General features: G+C 41.9%; 1 protein-coding gene across 36 annotated transcripts in view; it reads right to left on the bottom strand.

The window, feature by feature from the left end:
* LOC108885477 (protocadherin gamma-C5) overlaps positions 1-20,150 on the bottom strand; it is a 161,672-nt gene that overhangs the window by 30,430 nt on the left and 111,092 nt on the right. The window contains exons 1-2 of one of the 36 annotated variants that reach the window (XM_051072345.1): positions 10,476-13,266; positions 569-628 (exon numbers count right to left, since the gene is read on the bottom strand). The exons of 25 other annotated variants lie outside the window; for them this stretch is intronic. In XM_051072345.1, coding sequence (XP_050928302.1) covers positions 569-628; positions 10,476-12,884 — 2,469 coding nt within the window. In that variant the 5' untranslated portion in view covers positions 12,885-13,266. Of the gene's footprint in view, positions 1-568; positions 3,435-3,823; positions 6,621-7,213; positions 10,246-10,415; positions 13,267-20,150 lie in introns of those variants that run through there. 10 more of the 36 variants (XM_051072344.1, XM_018679844.2, XM_051072355.1 and 7 more) reach the window with 10 other exon arrangements.

Below are 20,150 nucleotides of genomic sequence, written 5' to 3'. Positions count from 1 at the left end.
ATTCAAGGTTTCGCTGTCCAACTAAGTGGTGCTGAAACATGCTGCTATTTATACAATTATAAATCCAAAAACTTAAATACAGTATTACGCAAACAGAATTAAAACAAGATCTGAACTTAGGATTTTGTATAAGAAAGAAATATTAGGCGAATGAAAACTAAAAATCTTCTTTGCAAACAAAAAATACGTGAACAACAAAAGCCCAGCATATCGGTCAGGATGCTTTGATGAGTATGACGGGGTTGAAATGAGAGCTTGATGACCTTCTCAGTATCTTGCTGCATTAATAAACTGACAATAATGATTGAACGACACGACAGTTTATGATATCAAAAGTTCAAATTACATGCAGATGATAGCTAAGAGCAACTATCATCGGAACCCCGAAAACAACATCTATCAAACGCCGCTAAGGAAAGAAAGAAAAAAATGTTTGTGACTGATTACTCGTAGTCTATCGTTTAATGACCATGACAGCATGTTATCACCAGTTCAGTATTTAAAGTTATGAAAATGGTTTGCAACGACATAAAATTACACAGTAGCTCCACTATTGTTATCTGCTCACCTGCTGGCTCTCAAAGGTCCAGGTGCTGTCGGGTAAAGACGCATCCAGGACACTGATCACCTCCTTAAAGTCAGTGGTGCTGCTGGGTTTAATCAAAGTGAAATCACTGTACTCTGACATTGGTGACATACAGGACCTGAAGGACTGACTCTGAGACAACATGTCTCCTCCCAGGACCTCCACGTACTTTATAGGTCCATCAGTGTTGAGCTGAATCTGCAGGTTTCTGTTGGGGTTCTTGTAATCATCACAGTCGGTCCGTCTCATGCAGCAACTACCGCTGCTTCTGCTGTTCCTGATGCATTTAACCGTTAAGATGAGAAAAGTCAGCAGAGACAGCACGGACACCGAGGCCAGAGAGAGAATCAAATAAAGGGTGATTCTGCCATTTTTCTTGCTGGGCTCGGCCATTTTCTGTCGGAGGTCTAATATAGGCTCATGGAGACCGTCCTCCAGCAGGATGGACACCGTGACGGTGGAGGACTGGACCGGTTCCCCGTCGTCCTTGATCTCTATAAGCAGCCTCTGAGAGGAGTCGTCCTGCTCGGACACAGCGCGTTTAGTCCTTACCTCCCCTGTGTACAGATTGACGGTGAACAGAGAGGCGTCTGTGGCCTCGGCCAGTTTGTAGGAGATCCAGGCATTATGGCCCGAGTCAGCGTCCACGGCCGTCACCTTAGTAACCAGGTGACCTGCTTTAGCGGAGCGGGGCATCCTCTGATGAGAGAGGGAGCCCAGGGCAGCGGAGGAGGGGTAAATAACAGCGGGGGCGTTGTCGTTCTGGTCCAGGATAAAAACATGGACAGTGGCGTTGCTGCTGAGAGACGGAGAGCCCTGATCCTTTGCCTGAACCTGAATCTGAAACACCTTCAGTTTCTCATAGTCAAACGAGTGCATGCTGTAGATGCTGCCGTTATCTGAGTTAATGTAAACATAGGATGAGACAGAAACGTCCTGCACTTTAGAGTCCAGTATAGAGTAAGAGATTTTGGCGTTTTCACCAAAGTCCAGGTCAGAGGCTGATACAGAGTACAGTATAGAGCCTGGTACCCCATTCTCTTTTAAATATACATTATAGGAGGGCTGAGTGAATACAGGAGAGTTGTCATTCACATCAGTGATGCTGACAGGTATAGTTTTCTTACTGGACAGAGGAGGAGAACCTGAATCAGTGGCTGTTATCTCAATGTTATACTGAGAGAAACGCTCTCTGTCTAAAGGACCACTTGTAACTAGTGCATAATTATTAGAAAAAGATGGTTTTAGAGTGAAAGGAGAACCTTTGGGTAGTTGCAGTGTCACTTTGCTATTATTACCGGAGTCAGCATCACGTGCATTGAGCAAAGCCACCACTGTGCCACTTGGTGAGTCTTCGCGTACTGGCTTTGGCTGAGACGTGAGAACAATTTCTGGAGTGTTATCATTAACATCTACAACATCTATCTGTAGACGACAGTGACTCTCCATTTGAGGAACCCCCTTATCTTTAGCTGTTATTTCAATTTTGTAGGATGTAGCTCTTTCATAATCTAAGTCTCCTTTCAAACGTATTTCTCCTGTTAATGAATTGATCTCAAACACTGATGAGACAGAATCTGGTGTTCGCGAGCCAAAAGAAAATTCAACTTCTCCGTTTGGTCCCTCGTCAGCATCAGTTGCTGTAATTTTGACAACAAAGGTATCCTTTGCGGTATTCTCCTGTAAGGAAACTTTATATACGTTTTTATCAAAAACTGGAAAATTGTCATTTACATCAAGCACTGTGATTGTGATCTTGGAGGTACCAGACATAACTGGGTTCCCTCCGTCTAATGCAGTCAGTAGTAGCTGATGAACGGCTTTCTTCTCTCGATCAAGAGGCTTCTCTAACACTAACTCGGGGACTGTTTTGCCATCCTCAACCTCCTTCATTTTCAAAGTAAAACAGTCGTTTTTAGTCAAGGTGTACAATTTCACCGAATTACTTCCAACATCTGAATCTTCTGCACTCTCCAAAACAAAACGAGCTCCCACTGCTGCCGATTCAGCAATTTTTAACGACATTTCTTTTGTATGAAACCGGGGTGAATTGTCATTTATATCTTTTATTTCTACTTCAATCCGATGTAAATTTAGAGGATTCTCAAGAACGATCTGCAAAGGCAACACACAGCTGGGGCTTTGTCCACATAAAGCCTCTCTGTCTATTCTGTCATTCACCACCAGCTCGCCCTTCCCCACATCCACACTGAAATACTGTTCACCAGCCTCAGAGGCGACCCGCAGTGTACGGTCAAAAATGTCTGATAAACCCAAGCCCAGATCTTTGGCTAGATTTCCTACCACAGAGCCCTGTTTTAGTTCCTCTGGGATGCTGTAACGAGTCTGTCCGTCTATTATACTCCATAAGAGAAAGAAATGATGCCACCAAAGCGCCTGCCATCTCCAGTCTCGGTATCCCATTCTCTTTGTCATCCCTGATCCGTTAGAATATGTTATTTCCCATCGAGAGAATCGAAGATAATATCCAGCTCAAAGAGAGCATTAGCTACTCCAATAAACATATGAAGCATTTTTGTTCATGTCCGAACCTTAAATTAACGATTTCGTGTTCATCTCCGGGATAAGAACGCATCATCCACCGTCCTCCAGCTCTTTGCATTGTTAACGTTTACGGTGCTGAGGCTGCAAGGGGGAGGGGGTAGATCTCTTTGTACAGTTCTGCATGTGATTGGCGCACAGCATCTCTCACTAGCACCCAATAGGAAGAGGAGTGAGCAGTGCATTTAAAGACACAGCTGCGCTCATGAGAGTTAGCATAGATGCACTGCTGTGTGAGATACTAGAGTATTATCCCATTCCAACAATCAAAGACAATGTGCATTCACAGAAAAGAACATACACCAACTCATCATAGCTATTCAAAACCCCAATCCTCCCTAACAGGGCATGTATGAAAAATCAAGGTCGTTTTTAGTCCAAGATAAAACTGAAAATAAATAAAACTTTTGCCATCGTCATAATACCAAAGCACACAGCCCTTTCTTTAAGTTAACAGTAACTACGTGTGCACAAAAACAGTACCATTATGTTCACCTTGCATATTTTTTTTTTAGAATAGAGGCTGATAAAAAAGATTAGAAGGCTGACATTCAGTCTTCACCATGAAAACAAGATTAATATCAGACGACAATTAAACATCATGATTTGTTATTTTAATATGGAAAATCAGCAAACGTGTGATGGGAACGTCAACATAACCTGTCATCTGCTCACCTGTTGGCTCTCAAAGGTCCAGGTGCTGTCGGGTAAAGACGCATCCAGGACACTGATCACCTCCTTAAAGTCAGTGGTGCTGCTGGGTTTAATCAAAGTGAAATCACTGTACTCTGACATTGGAGACATACAGGACCTGAAGGACTGACTCTGAGACAACATGTCTCCTCCCAGGACCTCCACGTACTTTATAGGTCCATCAGTGTTGAGCTGAATCTGCAGGTTTCTGTTGGGGTTCTTGTAATCATCACAGTCGGTCCGTCTCATGCAGCAACTACCGCTGCTTCTGCTGTTCCTGATGCATTTAACCGTTAAGATGAGAAAAGTCAGCAGAGACAGCACGGACACCGAGGCCAGAGAGAGAATCAAATAAAGGGTGATTCTGCCATTTTTCTTGCTGGGCTCGGCCATTTTCTGTCGGAGGTCTAATATGGGCTCATGGAGACCGTCCTCCAGCAGGATGGACACCGTGACGGTGGAGGACTGGACCGGTTCCCCGTCGTCCTTGATCTCTATAAGCAGCCTTTGAGAGGAGTCGTCCTGCTCGGACACAGCGCGTTTAGTCCTCACCTCCCCTGTGTACAGATTGACGGTGAACAGAGAGGTGTCTGTGGCCTCCGCCAGTTTGTAAGAGATCCAGGCGTTATGGCCCGAGTCAGCGTCCACGGCCGTCACCTTAGTAACCAGGTGACCTGCTTTAGCGGAGCGGGGCATCCTCTGATGAGAGAGGGAGCCCAGGGCAGCGGAGAAAGGGTAAATAACAGCGGGGGCGTTGTCGTTCTGGTCCAGGATAAAAACATGGACAGTGGCGTTGCTGCTGAGAGACGGAGAGCCCTGATCCTTTGCCTGAACCTGAATCTGAAACACCTTCAGTTTCTCATAGTCAAACGAGTGCATGCTGTAGATGCTGCCGTTATCTGAGTTAATGTAAACATAGGATGAGACAGAAACGTCCTGCACTTTAGAGTCCAGTATAGAGTAAGAGATTTTGGCGTTTTCACCAAAATCCAGGTCAGAGGCTGATACTGAGTATAGTATAGAGCCTGGTACCCCATTCTCTTTTAAATATACATTATAGGAGGGCTGAGTGAATACAGGAGAGTTGTCATTCACATCAGTGATGCTGACAGGTATAGTTTTCTTACTGGACAGAGGAGGAGAGCCTGAATCAGTGGCTGTTATCTCAATGTTAAACTGAGAGAAACGCTCTCGGTCTAGAGGACCACTAGTAACCAGTTCATAATTATTAGAAAACGATGGTTTAAGAGTGAAAGGAGAACGTTTGGGAAGATGTAGTGTCACTTTACCATTATCGCCGGAGTCAAGGTCTCGCGCACTGATCAAAGCCACAACTGTGCCACTTGGTGCGTCCTCACGCACAGGACTGGGTTTGGAAGTGAGCACTATTTCTGGAGCATTATCATTTATATCCTCTATGTCCAATTGTACACGACAGTGACCCTCCATTTCGGGGACGCCTTTGTCTTTAGCAGTAATATCAATAAGGTATTGTTTCGAGCTCTCATAATCTAATACTCCTTTTAATACTATTTCTCCTGTAATATAATTTATTTCAAATGTCGACAACACAAAGTCTGGAGTGCGGGACCCGAAAGAATATTTTATTTCACTATTAACACCATCGTCAGCATCTGTGGCTGTCAGTTTGATTATAAGTGTCCCTTTGGTGCTGTTCTCCTTTAAAGATACTTTGTATTCATTTTCGGTGAACACAGGAAAATTATCGTTATTATCAAGTACAGTAATTGTGATTTTACAGGTTCCTGATGTGACTGGGTTTCCTCCATCTAACGCTGTCAATAGCAGCTGATGCAGAGCATTCTTTTCCCGGTCTAATGGCTTTTCTAACACCAATTCTGGGACCGCTTTACCATTTTTTGTATCTTTAAATTTTAGAGAAAAATAATCGTTTTTGCTTAGAGAGTAGGTTTTCAAAGAATTGCCTCCAACATCAGGGTCCTCCGCGCTCTCCAGAGGGAAACGTTTGCCAAGTGCAACTGATTCTGGTATTTTAAGGTTAATCTCTTGTGTAAGAAAACTAGGAGAATTGTCATTTATGTCTCTTATCTCCACTTCAATTCGATGAGACTGCAGAGGATTTTCAACAACTACCTGCAGAGGTAGAACACAGCTGGCGCTTTGTCCACATAAAGCCTCTCTGTCTATTCTGTCATTCACCACCAGCTCGCCCTTCCCCGCATCCACACTGAAATACTGCTTACCAGCCTCAGAGGCGACTCGCAGCTTACGGTCAAAAATCTCAGACAGACCCAAACCCAGATCTTTGGCTAGATTTCCTACCACAGAGCCCTGTTTTAGTTCCTCTGGGATGCTGTAACGAGTCTGTCCGTCTATTGTAGTCCACAAGAGAAAGAAATGATGCCACCAAAGCGCCTGCCATCTCCAGTCTCGATATCCTATTGTCTTTGTCATGCTTAGTCCGTTATAACGCATACATTCCAAACAAGGGCTTGTTTATAGCAATGCTGGAATCCACGACAGTAGGAAATACTCCCAAAGAAAAATTACCACAGTGTCTGAGCATGACTGTAAACTAAAATTTATAAGGTTAAATCTTAAAAAACGCTAGCACATTGCTCTCTCTTCTGGAGCTCATTGCATTCTCAGTGTTACAGCGCTGAGGCTGCATGGGGGCAGGGACTAGATTGCTTTGTACAGTTCTGAATCCTATTGGTGCACAGCATCTATTTCCATCATCCAATGAGAGAGAAACTGATCGACACTCTTAAAGCGGCAGCATTCATTTTCTCTCTGAGCTTTCATGTGGAGTGATTCTAACAAATATCAGTGTATGTCAAATATGAGGAATCCCTGTCATTGCAACACATACAAAATGGAAAAACACCTGTCACCCAGAACCTCAAACAAATGAAAAAGATAAGATTAAATGTCCCATAACAGAAAAATGTGAATGCATAAGAAACACTAAACATCTATCTACTGTCAATATAACTGAGCAGAGTAAATAAATCCACACTGTTCTAACGTTACATGATAGTGACTGCATTTCACAGCCGCTGTCCACTCTCGTGGTGCTGAATTGTTCAAACGTTGCATGTCTTTAACACAGCTTATCTTACCGTTTCTGAATACATTCTCTGCACCTTATATGACTTTTTCTTGAAATCAAATTTTATAACAGACAACGTGAAAACTGTGACGAAAACTATTCATACCAACCAGCAAAGATGGGTGAATGGATCGAAATATATAGAGATGGATTTGTTTTGACAGCTGACTGACTTTCATGACAGACTACTATAGGATTGAGTATTTCATATACGGAATAAAAAACAAACATGATATTTATATCTTCATTATCAAGATGAATGACTGTTTTCTGCTCACCTGCTGGCTCTCAAAGGTCCAGGTGCTGTCGGGTAAAGACGCATCCAGGACACTGATCACCTCCTTAAAGTCAGTGGTGCTGCTGGGTTTAATCAAAGTGAAATCACTGTACTCTGACATTGGAGACATACAGGACCTGAAGGACTGACTCTGAGACAACATGTCTCCTCCCAGGACCTCCACGTACTTTATAGGTCCATCAGTGTTGAGCTGAATCTGCAGGTTTCTGTTGGGGTTCTTGTAATCATCACAGTCGGTCCGTCTCATGCAGCAACTACCGCTGCTTCTGCTGTTCCTGATGCATTTAACCGTTAAGATGAGAAAAGTCAGCAGAGACAGCACGGACACCGAGGCCAGAGAGAGAATCAAATAAAGGGTGATTCTGCCATTTTTCTTGCTGGGTTCGGCCATTTTCTGTCGGAGGTCTAATATGGGCTCATGGAGACCGTCCTCCAGCAGGATGGACACCGTGACGGTGGAGGACTGGACCGGTTCCCCGTCGTCCTTGATCTCTATAAGCAGCCTCTGAGAGGAGTCGTCCTGCTCGGACACAGCGCGTTTAGTCCTCACCTCCCCTGTGTACAGATTGACGGTGAACAGAGAGGCGTCTGTGGCCTCCGCCAGTTTGTAGGAGATCCAGGCGTTATGGCCCGAGTCAGCGTCCACGGCCGTCACCTTAGTAACCAGGTGACCTGCTTTAGCGGAGCGGGGCATCCTCTGATGAGAGAGGGAGCCCAGGGCAGCGGAGGAGGGGTAAATAACAGCGGGGGCATTGTCGTTCTGGTCCAGGATAAAAACATGGACAGTGGTGTTGCTGCTGAGAGACGGAGAGCCCTGATCCTTTGCCTGAACCTGAATCTGAAACACCTTCAGTTTCTCGTAGTCAAACGAGTGCATGCTGTAGATGCTGCCGTTATCTGAGTTAATGTAAACATAGGATGAGACAGAAACGTCCTGCACTTTAGAGTCCAGTATAGAGTAAGAGATTTTGGCGTTTTCACCAAAATCCAAGTCAGAGGCTGATACTGAGTACAGTATAGAGCCTGGTACCCCATTCTCTTTTAAATATACATTATAGGAGGGCTGAGTGAATACAGGAGAGTTGTCATTCACATCAGTGATGCTGACAGATATAGTTTTCTTACTGGACAGAGGAGGAGAGCCTGAATCAGTGGCCGTTATCTCAATGTTATACTCTGAGACATTTTCTCGATCTAAAACACCACTGGTAACCAGTGCGTAATTTTGGGAAAACGAGGGTTTCAGTGCAAATTGAGATTTCTTAGGGAGTTGCAATGTTACTTTACCGTTATCACCAGAGTCAAGGTCCCTTGCACTAATCAAAGCTACTACGGTGCCACTGGGCGAGTCTTCGCGTACTGGCTTTGGGTGAGAGGTGAGTATTATTTCTGGGGCATTATCGTTAACATCTAAAACTTCGACCTGCACAGTACAGTGCCCCTCCATTCTCGGACTGCCTTTGTCTTTTGCACTTATGTCTATTTCATAATTTGAAGTTGATTCGAAATCTAGTTTTCCTTTAAGAAATATTGTTCCCGATGCATGATCAATATTAAAAACAGAGAGAACACTATCCGATGTGTGTGCTCCAAACGAATATTCTATTTCTCCGTTTTGACCATCGTCCATATCTGACGCTTTTGTTTGTACAATCATTGCACCTTCTGCGGCGTTTTCATTGATGGATACTTTATACAAGGACTTCTCAAAAGTTGGAACGTTATCGTTAATATCAAGGACTTTAATGGATATTTGAGAGCTTCCTGATTTCACTGGGTTGCCTCCATCTAGAGCTGTCAATAAAAGCTTATGAACAGCCTTTTTCTCTCTGTCTAAGAGTTTTGCCAAAATCAATTCAGGGACTTTCCTTCCACCGGCAACTTCTTTAACTCGAATACTAAAACATTCATCTTTACTGAGAGTGTATGACTTCAGTGAATTACTGCCAACGTCTGGGTCTATGGCACTTTCTAAAGGAAAACGAACCCCTACAACTGTAGATTCCGCAATCTCCAATGCTATATCATTCGATGGGAATCTGGGCGCATTATCATTAATGTCCTGTATTTCAACCTCAACACGAAAAAGTTGTAATGGATCTTCAATTACAACCTGCAGAGGCAACACACAGCTGGCGCTTTGTCCACATAAAGCCTCTCTGTCTATTCTGTCATTCACCACCAGCTCGCCCTTCCCCGCATCCACACTGAAATACTGCTTACCAGCCTCAGAGGCGACTCGCAGCTTACGGTCAAAAATTTCAGACAGTCCCAAACCCAGATCTTTGGCTAGATTTCCTACCACAGAACCCTGTTTTAGTTCCTCTGGGATGCTGTAACGAGTCTGTCCGTCTATTATACTCCATAAGAGGAAGAAATGATGCCACCAAAGCGCCTGCCATCTCCAGTCTCGGTATCCCATTCTCTTTGTCATCCCTGGTCCGTTATGACAAATTAATTCCAAGCGACATAATGTATAGAAAAATCCTAAAATCCACCATCGCAGGTATTAGTCCCATAGAACAATTTTCACAAATTACTGAGCACGGATGCAACCCCAAATGTGAATTTTTCATATTGTAAAACACGAGCTCATTGCTCTTTCTCCTAGCTCTTTGCAGTCGAAGTGTTACAGCGCTGAGGCTGCATGGGGGCAGGGACTAGATTGCTTTGTACAGTTCTGAATCCTATTGGTGCACAGCATCTATTTCCATCATCCAATGAGAGAGAAACTGATCGACACTCTTAAAGACGCAGCATCTATTTTGTTTGAGCCACTTCACTTCAACCAAAGGCAATTACTATGAGAGCTGTGAGACGTCAAAATGAAAGGATGAAAGAAAGAAAGGAAAAACATTTTTTTTCTGAGAAGATGATTAACAATAGAGGCAAAACACGCATCTATCCACTTTATGGCACAAGCATCCTTCAACGCTACTAAGACTCGCTGTCCACTTTCGTGGTGCTGAACTATTCTAGATAGATAGATAGATAGATAGATAGATAGATAGATAGATAGATAGATAGATAGATAGATAGATAGATAGATAGATAGATATGTTTCGACAGGTGACTGACTTTTATAACACACCATACTACTACGATTGAGTATTGTACTGAATAAAAAACAAACATGATATTTATATCTTCATTATCAAGATGAATGACTGTTTTCTGCTCACCTGCTGGCTCTCAAAGGTCCAGGTGCTGTCGGGTAAAGATGCATCCAAGACACTGATCACCTCCTTAAAGTCAGTGGTGCTGCTGGGTTTAATCAAAGTGAAATCACTGTACTCTGACATTGGAGACATACAGGACCTGAAGGACTGACTCTGAGACAACATGTCTCCTCCCAGGACCTCCACGTACTTTATAGGTCCATCAGTGTTGAGCTGAATCTGCAGGTTTCTGTTGGGGTTCTTGTAATCATCACAGTCGGTCCGTCTCATGCAGCAACTACCGCTGCTTCTGCTGTTCCTGATGCATTTAACCGTTAAGATGAGAAAAGTCAGCAGAGACAGCACGGACACCGAGGCCAGAGAGAGAATCAAATAAAGGGTGATTCTGCCATTTTTCTTGCTGGGCTCGGCCATTTTCTGTCGGAGGTCTAATATGGGCTCATGGAGACCGTCCTCCAGCAGGATGGACACCGTGACGGTGGAGGACTGGACCGGTTCCCCGTCGTCCTTGATCTCTATAAGCAGCCTCTGAGAGGAGTCGTCCTGCTCGGACACAGCGCGTTTAGTCCTCACCTCCCCTGTGTACAGATTGACGGTGAACAGAGAGGTGTCTGTGGCCTCCGCCAGTTTGTAGGAGATCCAGGCGTTATGGCCCGAGTCAGCGTCCACGGCCGTCACCTTAGTAACCAGGTGACCTGCTTTAGCGGAGCGGGGCATCCTCTGATGAGAGAGGGAGCCCAGGGCAGCGGAGGAAGGGTAAATAACAGCGGGGGCGTTGTCGTTCTGGTCCAGGATAAAAACATGGACAGTGGCGTTGCTGCTGAGAGATGGGGAGCCCTGATCCTTTGCCTGAACCTGAATCTGAAACACCTTCAGTTTCTCATAGTCAAACGAGTGCATGCTGTAGATGCTGCCGTTATCTGAGTTAATGTAAACATAGGATGAGACAGAAACGTCCTGCACTTTAGAGTCCAGTATAGAGTAGGAAATCTTAGCATTGTCCCCGGAATCGGAATCAGATGCTGACACCGAGCACAAAATCCGCCCTGGAGGATGGTTCTCTTTTACATAAACGACATAAGAAGGCTGTGAGAAAACTGGTGGGTTGTCATTTACATCTAGTAATTCAACAAGTATTATTTTTTCACTCGATAATGGGGGTTTCCCAGCATCAGTAGCACTTATTTTGACACTATACTGGCCATTTTTTTCACGGTCAAGTGGCCCATTCGTCACTAATGAGTAATGGTTAGAGACCGACGGATTTAACCTGAAGGGGTATTTGGAAGACACGGTCAACTTAACCTTACCGTTGTCACCCGAATCTGGGTCTTTTGCACTTATTAATGCAATGACTGTTCCGATTGGAGAATCTTCAGGAACAGGTGTTGTTAAAGAAGTCACAATTATTTCAGGAATATTGTCGTTGATATCAACTATTTTAATTTCAATGCCACAATGCCCATCCATCTTAGGGTTGCCTTTGTCTTTAGCGATTATGTCAAATCTGTGTAAAGAGTTTGTTTCATGGTCTAAAACTCCTTTGACAACAATAGCTCCAGTGGATGGTTCAATGTGAAATAATGATAGAATTAGATCCGTAGTTTGTTCTGCAAAAAAATATTCAATTTCTCCATTTAGTCCCTCATCTGCATCTGTAGCTTTAACTTGCAGTATCTCAGTTCCAGGTGTTGCCTTTTCGCTGACATTAGCCTCATACACCTGTCTCTCAAATTGTGGTGCATTGTCGTTGTTGTCAAGTACTACAACTGTAATTTCAGATGTCCCTGAGCGCACCGGATCTCCACCATCTACAGCAGTGAGGATGAGATTATGTACAGACAGCTTTTCTCGATCGAGAGGTTTTTCGAGAACCAGTTCAGGGATTTTTCTTCCGTCCTTGTGGTTTTTAACAGTCAGTTTGAAATTGTCATTTTTGCTTATGAGGTAAGAGCGTACAGAATTAGTTCCAACATCGGGATCCTGTGCACTCTCTAAAGGAAATCGCGCGCCTGGATTTACCAGCTCTGCAATTTTCAACACTCTCTCTTTAGTAAGAAAACTAGGCGAATTATCGTTTGTGTCCTGTATTTCAATTTCGACTCTATGCAGCTGTAGGGGGTTATCTATAACTAGTTCCAAAGGCAATAAACATGACGGTCTTTGTCCACACAGTTCCTCCCTATCTATCCTATCAATCACCACCAGTTCTCCTTTCCCCAAGTCCACACTAAAATACTGCTTACCAGCTTCCGAGGTTATCCGCAATTTACGTCGGTAAAGTTCAGATACGACCAAACCCAAATCTTTGGCCAGGTTTCCTACCACAGTGCCCTGTTTCACTTCCTCCGGGATGCTGTAGCGAGTCTGCCCATCTATTGTACTCCACAATAGAAAGAAATGATGCCACCACAAAAAAACCTGCCATACAGGCAGTTTGTTCCACATTATTGCTCGTTCCATAAATTCCATATCTTTTCACTCCACTCCCCACTTCTTAAATGATTAAGAAGAGAAGGTTTATAATCCAATGTAAATGCGTCCTCATATATAACACTGACAGTCATGCTTTGTGTCTGCATATCCCTCCCCTTCTGTGCAGAGCATTGCAATGGTTACGACGCTGAAGCTACTCGATGAGACGGAGTAGATCTCTTTGTACAGCTCTGCATGTCATTGGTGGACAGAGTATACCTATTTCCACCAATCGTGGCATCAGTGAACATCTACAGAACAGTGACGTAAAAGTATGATCCACAGGGGAAAAAAATCTGTTTTTCATGACTCTATTACATGTAGTTTTCCCATCACCTACACCTATATTTGAAGACTATAAATGTAAAATCATTAGGCGGCTTTCATTTAACAGCTTCTGCATTACCTTTATGTTTTAATATGTGTATTTAAAGCCTATAAACATAAATATAAAATCATTAATACTACTCATTTAACTTTACCCATTTAACAGCCACCCTATTACCTGTAATGGGGTTAAATATGTGAATATAGACTTTAAATATAAAATCATTAATGCTACTCATTTAAAATTGCCAGTTTAAACCAAAAAATATTTAGAACAGCTGTAAATAATAAATAACTGAACTGCAGTGTCTTAGAAATAACTGAAAAACTGACCGTTATATGATCACATAATCATGATCATATAATGCTTTGTCTTAATCCATCTATCCTCTTGCCTGTGTGCACCTGCATGCATGCACATGCCTTTGTGGCTGGCAAGGCTCTTCGTTGCCTTCCTGTGGCCAGAGAAAGACAGTGCAGCCTGCACACGTCATTACGTCTTCACATCTCTCAACAAGCCTCAGAGAAATAACTATGTCAGCAGCCAACGTAAAAGACCCGTATGGAGGTCTGTAGAACAAATGAAAAGGGGGGGGGGGGCGGCGGCGCAGATTGTGTAGGAAGGCGTTTGCTCGCTCTCCCTCCCTCTCTCTCTCCCTCTCTCTCTCTCTCTCAAACACACACAAAGACTCACACATACACTCACACACACACACAATATTATTTAAGCAAATATCACCGAGCAGGTGTACATTTTGTCATTTTTTGACACAAATCAACCTGTGATCAAAACGGCTAAATTAAATGCTGAAATGGTAAAATTATCCATTATAACTTAAGTTATATGATATGAAATATAAACGCAATAAACCTCAACTATCTGCAATTGTCATCTACTCTAAATCGAGGTGGGCGACAGAGGGAGATGTAGAGAGTCAGTGTGAGAGACACCGAGAGGGAGGGGGGGGGAGCGCTGGAGCTGCTTTCAGCACCACTGATGTGGACAGCGCCACACAGGCGGCCAACTGCTGCTGCTGCATGCTGCTGCAGCCAGGCTCACTATGAGGCTCATAGGCTCACACTGAAGAGAGCAGGCATGAAGGAAGACAAAACTTCAACATCTAACCGAATACAAATGTAGGATTACATTGTGCCAGAAGCACATCCAATAAAGTTTTACTGCTGTAAACACAGGACCTGAAAATAATAACGGTGAATAGAAAAGTAAAATAATAAGCTCAAGAATGTTTTGTCATACTTGTAATAAAAAAGTGTGTGAACTTATATAATAACAAAATATGTTATAAATATGTTACAAAATATGTTATTCTAATGTTTTAAAACAGGGAGGAAAAGCAACATTTAGACATCTAAATTAACACAATTTAGGATTAAATTATGAAGCTGGCGCTTCTCCATTAAAGTCTAAATTGTTTTGGTGCTACTGTGCTACTAGTCCAGCTATTTCCTGTAGTGATATTTGTATATAGAAGCATAGATAAAGTAGATTTCTAATGTAAACATGTGGAAGCATAGATGCATTTCAATCACACTTAAAATTTAATGTTAAGCCTCATATTGCATATATTTGCTGTAGTACACATTGGTGGTTTCCTTTTTACTAACATTTAAAGATAAACAAAAGAGGCAGACAAGAGTCAGTAAACAAGAGAAGGTAAAACAATCCTTCTATGCCTTCATCTGTTTTCTATACCCACTTATCCTGTACAGGCTGGATCATATCCTACCATACACTGGACAGGTTGCCAGTACATCACATGACTAACACACTGCACAACAGGCACATTTGCACTCACACAGATGGTCAGTGTATTTTAAAGGAGACTATTCACTTAATTCTTACTTTTGCTTAGTACCCAAATCTGTATCAGATGAACTGATACTGAAGAACACACATAGGCTGCAATGCAATATAATATGAGAGATGTGTAAAAACTATAAATACTACCCAACATACAGTATGTTTAGGTTTTATTAAGACTACTTCGTTATATTTTTGTGTTTTAAGTCAGTTGTATGGTCTGTTTTAAAACTGCTGTGTATGGTGTTGTAGGTCTGCATTATATAACAAATCGTTCTAGTATTTGCCTATTTCAGTTAAATATAGGGATGAACAGTTGTGGTGCTGTATTGTTAGACAGACCGGTGTTTCCACTATTTTTTCTACCCCATTTGTATCAGTGAGGGAAGGTTAAATAACAGAAACACCTCCCTGTATAACATAATAAAGAAACAGCATCATAAACTGCAGCCTCCAAAATGATTGTACAGTTGAATCAACACCTCTCAAAAAAAGTTTAAACAAATACTGAACATTATAACAAAGAAAAAAAGAGAAGAAAAGATATAATGCAATCCACTACATGAACAACACCAATCATAGCCTTTAAAATTAATGTAGAGGTGAATCAACACTTGGTTGGTCTTTATTTAAGTCTCCCTCTCCCATGGCTGAGCTTGAGTCAATTTTTTCGGATGTGTTAAATATACCACAGGTAGCATTATTATGTCCTCCTAACATGCAGTCACTCTCACTTGTGTTTAACCACTTCATTGCAATATTTTATTTTATCAAAGTAATGTCATGCTCTCTGATGATATGAAGTGTATGGTGGTCCAGAGCACCCAATCAAAGGCTAAAATCCATATTACAGTGCTGGACAGTGTACTCACTGCAACTTAACAGGCATGTAACAGCTGGTCTTTCCTGCTAATACTTTCCTTAAACTGTGTAAGCTTGTTAGTGAGGAGAGCTGTCTAACTTCCTCAAATGTGTTGTTCCAATGTAGGGAGTAACCTCAAACAGGCATGCAGAAAGGAGCTGAAACGCTGATTCAAAAATGCTCAAATTAGTCACTCAGAAAGGTTGATACCAGACTAATATCAAAGTGTAAGTGTCCATTGATCTACAGCATAGATTGTAAATTATGTTATGTCCATGTGATGTGTGATCCAGAGTACCACAACAGATAAAACAATCACATCATGTTTTTAGCATCAAGCACACTGTCACTCATGATCTGTCCATCACTTCCTAATTAAAGTTACCATCAGTGGTAATAGATGTTTCGTGAGCTACGTTAACATGTGCTGCTTGTGGAAAATGTGATTAACTCCTTGACTCAGAGCCAATGAATGATGTTTGCAACACTTGTCGCTGCTATAGTTTGTGTTTGAATTCTGTTACTGTATGGTGATGTGGAGCATGATGTTCAGTTGTCAGTGCATCAGTAATGTGTCCTGTGTGTAGAACCATGAAAGTTTGCCATACTGTATGTGTTTGATGGTATTGCTGTGAACAATATAGATGAAAACTATTTCTTACCTTATGTGGTGAGTCAGGATTTAACAGAGGCCAGGGAGGAAACAGGAACAACGCCAGGTAACAAGGGGGACACATGAAAGAGAAAAACAGAGAAAGGATGTCGGTTAGACTGGTGGTCAGAAAACTAAGTCTGGCTTTGGGAAGTACAGCAACCAACATACTTACCAAGGAGTTCACAACAAATGGGATTGTGATTATGTGTGTTGATTCACAGAGTATGTCATTTATATTTATTTTGCTTGACAATAAATTGTTTCTCATTATTAGATTGTTCACAAAACAGTCTGCTGTGTGTGCACTGAAACTAAAAACAATTATGTGTTACGTGACCTGAAAATGTGTCTGCATTCAGTCAGTGTAGTAATGATGAGATTAAATGCCCATCTATATATATAGTAACAAAATATACAAAATAGAAAAACTCTTGTGGCTTTTGGTTCATCAGAGTGCAAACAAATACAATGTATGATACAGTTAATATCACAATTAGAGTTGTATGTTCAACTGATAAACACATTCATTTTGCCATTTGTGTATGTTTGTGTGTGTGTGTGTGTGTGTGTGTGTGTGTTTGAGAGAGAGAGGCAGAGAGAGACAGAAAAAGAAAGGATAGAGATTGAGAGAAGCTTTGTTTTAGTATTGCTGTCCTTGAAAGAGGGATGATTATTATGACAATGAACAAAACAAACAAACAAAAAAAAAACAGTACAAAAAACAAAAAGTAATAATATTGTTTAGAAAAACAGACAGTAACTCTACTCAGTGAAGAGTGGTAGAGAATGGCACTGCACAGCCCAGAGTTGCAGGTCACTGTAACTGCTTTAGCAAAAATATTCCAAGTCATGGTTCTATGAATCAGTTTCACCTACATTCACTAAATAGTTTATGGTATGTTAGATTATGCCATACAATAGAAACTGGGAAAAGCAATCAACTTCCACTTCAAACAGAAGTACATGCTTTGGTACAATGCAGCCACCACTGCACTGCTGCATAAAGCCAGTACCCTCGTAGCAACAGCAGAGGGCCTCGAGGCGATGCCCTCAGACAAATCCATGCCTTATTAATGAGATTTGCTCTGTGACCCTGTGTTTGTCACAGCTGATGTGTGTGTGACTGTCTTTGTGACAGCAATTTTAAGTGTCTCAGACAAAGCAAAGTGCCACCTCCTTTTTTATTAGACTGGCATGCTGTGGTTTAAATAAATGTGTACATAATATACCTTGTAGTTATGCAAATGAAAACATTTTAAGTAATAACACAAGATCAGGGTGTTGCTCCATAACACACATACATACAAAATTAACAGGTCTTGCAGGAAAACAAGTAACAAAGATACAAACAAAGGATACCAAGAGGATGTTTTTCTGTTCATGTAAGAGAAACAAAGAATTTAATAAGAAACGGATAAATCTAAGCCTATATATTAGTAGATACACTCATGATGGACATGAGTTTGCTGCAGAATGGGAAGGGAAAACAAATAGGGCAGCACTGATCAGAAAATATATCACAAGCAGCCATGATCACCCCCTCCCCCTGCCTTTTCTCCATCACCAGCCACCCCAGGTTTGAGGATGCTGCACCTATTTGCCAAAAATAGGGGTGTCTCCTTTCCTCCCAGTAACAACAAATACATAGAGCCATCACGCACAAGAGGCTGCATCTGCTACTGACCCCCTGTGGCTCAATGAAATGGTACAATCCTGCCAGTGAGTCAGCTTGTTGCTATGGTAACACATCCCACCTCCCTTGCTTGCATCCCACCCTGCTTCCTGCGAGCTGGCAATGGTGTCAAAAAAAAAGGAGCTACAAAAACAACATGGAGGATAAAGAAGAAGGAGGATAGGAAGAGAAATGATGCTTGGACACACACACATATTTATACTCTGATAATATGTTCTTCAAATATAGCACAAGTTTATAGACAGCTGGGTATTAAAGAATCACTTGACTGATGGGTAAAAAGTAGTACATATGAGATACATCTTCTTGTCAGGAACATACTGATGTACACAGGGATGAAAAGACACCGTATGGTGTTAAATGTCTTTTTATAGACCGAACAAAATGTCCTACATTGAGCAATCTCTTTCTCCTTTTCTCTCTGTCTCTTTCTCTCTGCAGCAGCTTGGTGCAGCTGGAGAGGGGGAGGGGAGGGATGCAGAAAATGAGATCAGGAGGAAAAAGAAAGCCTGTTGGAAACCAAGAGTGACTGCTGAACAGTAGCCCTCCAGTTTTAGCCACAGTTTGACACAGTGTTAACAACAGTGATAGAGTAAACAGCAATTATCAAAGCAAATATTTAGATATTACTGTAATATTGTAATCACGCAATTATGAAGCAATATAATGACAAAGTTAACATTATCTATGATAATTATGTGAAAGTCATATGGTAACTACATTATATAATATTAATAATAATAATGGTAATAATGCACTACATCTTTACTTGCTCTCAAGGCAAGACTCTGTCTTTTCTCTGAATCACATTAAAACTGTTAAGGGTGGGAACTGGATACAGTCTGGCAGCTTCTGAGAATCCGACACACACCTACAACCATGACCTACAGGTCAAACTGCAGAATTTTAGAATATATTTTACTGCAATCTATGTGGATATGTTTCTCAGTCTTTGTGAGCTTGACACAACTTGGCCATTGCCCCATATTACACTGCTCTAAGTAATCCCCAATGTAATCCCTCCCAGAGTATCAGTCAGTACAGACCTCCCCATTTTCACCTCTGGAAAACCAACACACATCTGAAGACAGCATCTTGTGTATGTTCTCAAGAAACACTTGTGTAGTTAATCTGACTTCATGCAATGAAAGGTACAGATATTTATAGTACAAGTATGCTTGCCTGCATTCTCTTCAGTTTCCTTGCAAATAAACACTGCACAATTTGTGCAGTGTTTATTTGTGCCCTCTAATAAGCCTGAAGCACAATTAAATTCAGATAGTATGGTACTATAGTAAACAGGTAAAAGTATAGCACTGTAGTTGTACAAAACGATGATCAGGTAATAAGTCCACATCAATATTAGTCATATTCTTGTACTATGAAAGATTATATTTGGTTGGTTAGTAATGAGCCACCACCTCTTCTTCATTTGTTAAATGAAGCCCTTCTCAGCATTTAGCAGCATAACCTTTGTTGTGTGGGCTCCCCGGTTTAGTTACATAAGTTTGTAGCGTATAGTCCAGTTCCAGTGTGGGGATGTACCTCCATTATTTTTTTCCTTGTGTGGTCTTTGCATGACCAAACCACACACACACACACACACCTGGACTCATCCACTAGTACACTGGACTATATAATTATACCTAGATCCAGTATCTTGAAAGGAATACCTGGGTCCTATGCCTGACCAACACCCCACAGAGACAGTCACACCCTTCTAACCAGCTACGTATCTGCACCTATTTGTAGTTAGTTATTACTATATATCTTTACATGTTTGACCAAGCAATGTATCAGGAACTGTTAGCTGTAGCTAAAAATAGCTGCAAAGGGGGGGCTGAAGCTTTAGTTTAAGAATGTTTTCTAACAGTTTGGCCTTATCCTGTATGAGTTTAAATGCA

This window comes from Lates calcarifer, linkage group LG8, assembly GCF_001640805.2.
Source record: "Lates calcarifer isolate ASB-BC8 linkage group LG8, TLL_Latcal_v3, whole genome shotgun sequence".
NCBI lineage: Eukaryota > Metazoa > Chordata > Actinopteri > Centropomidae > Lates > Lates calcarifer.
Note: the sequence above shows the minus strand (reverse complement) of the source record. Positions and strands in the feature narration are given on the sequence as shown.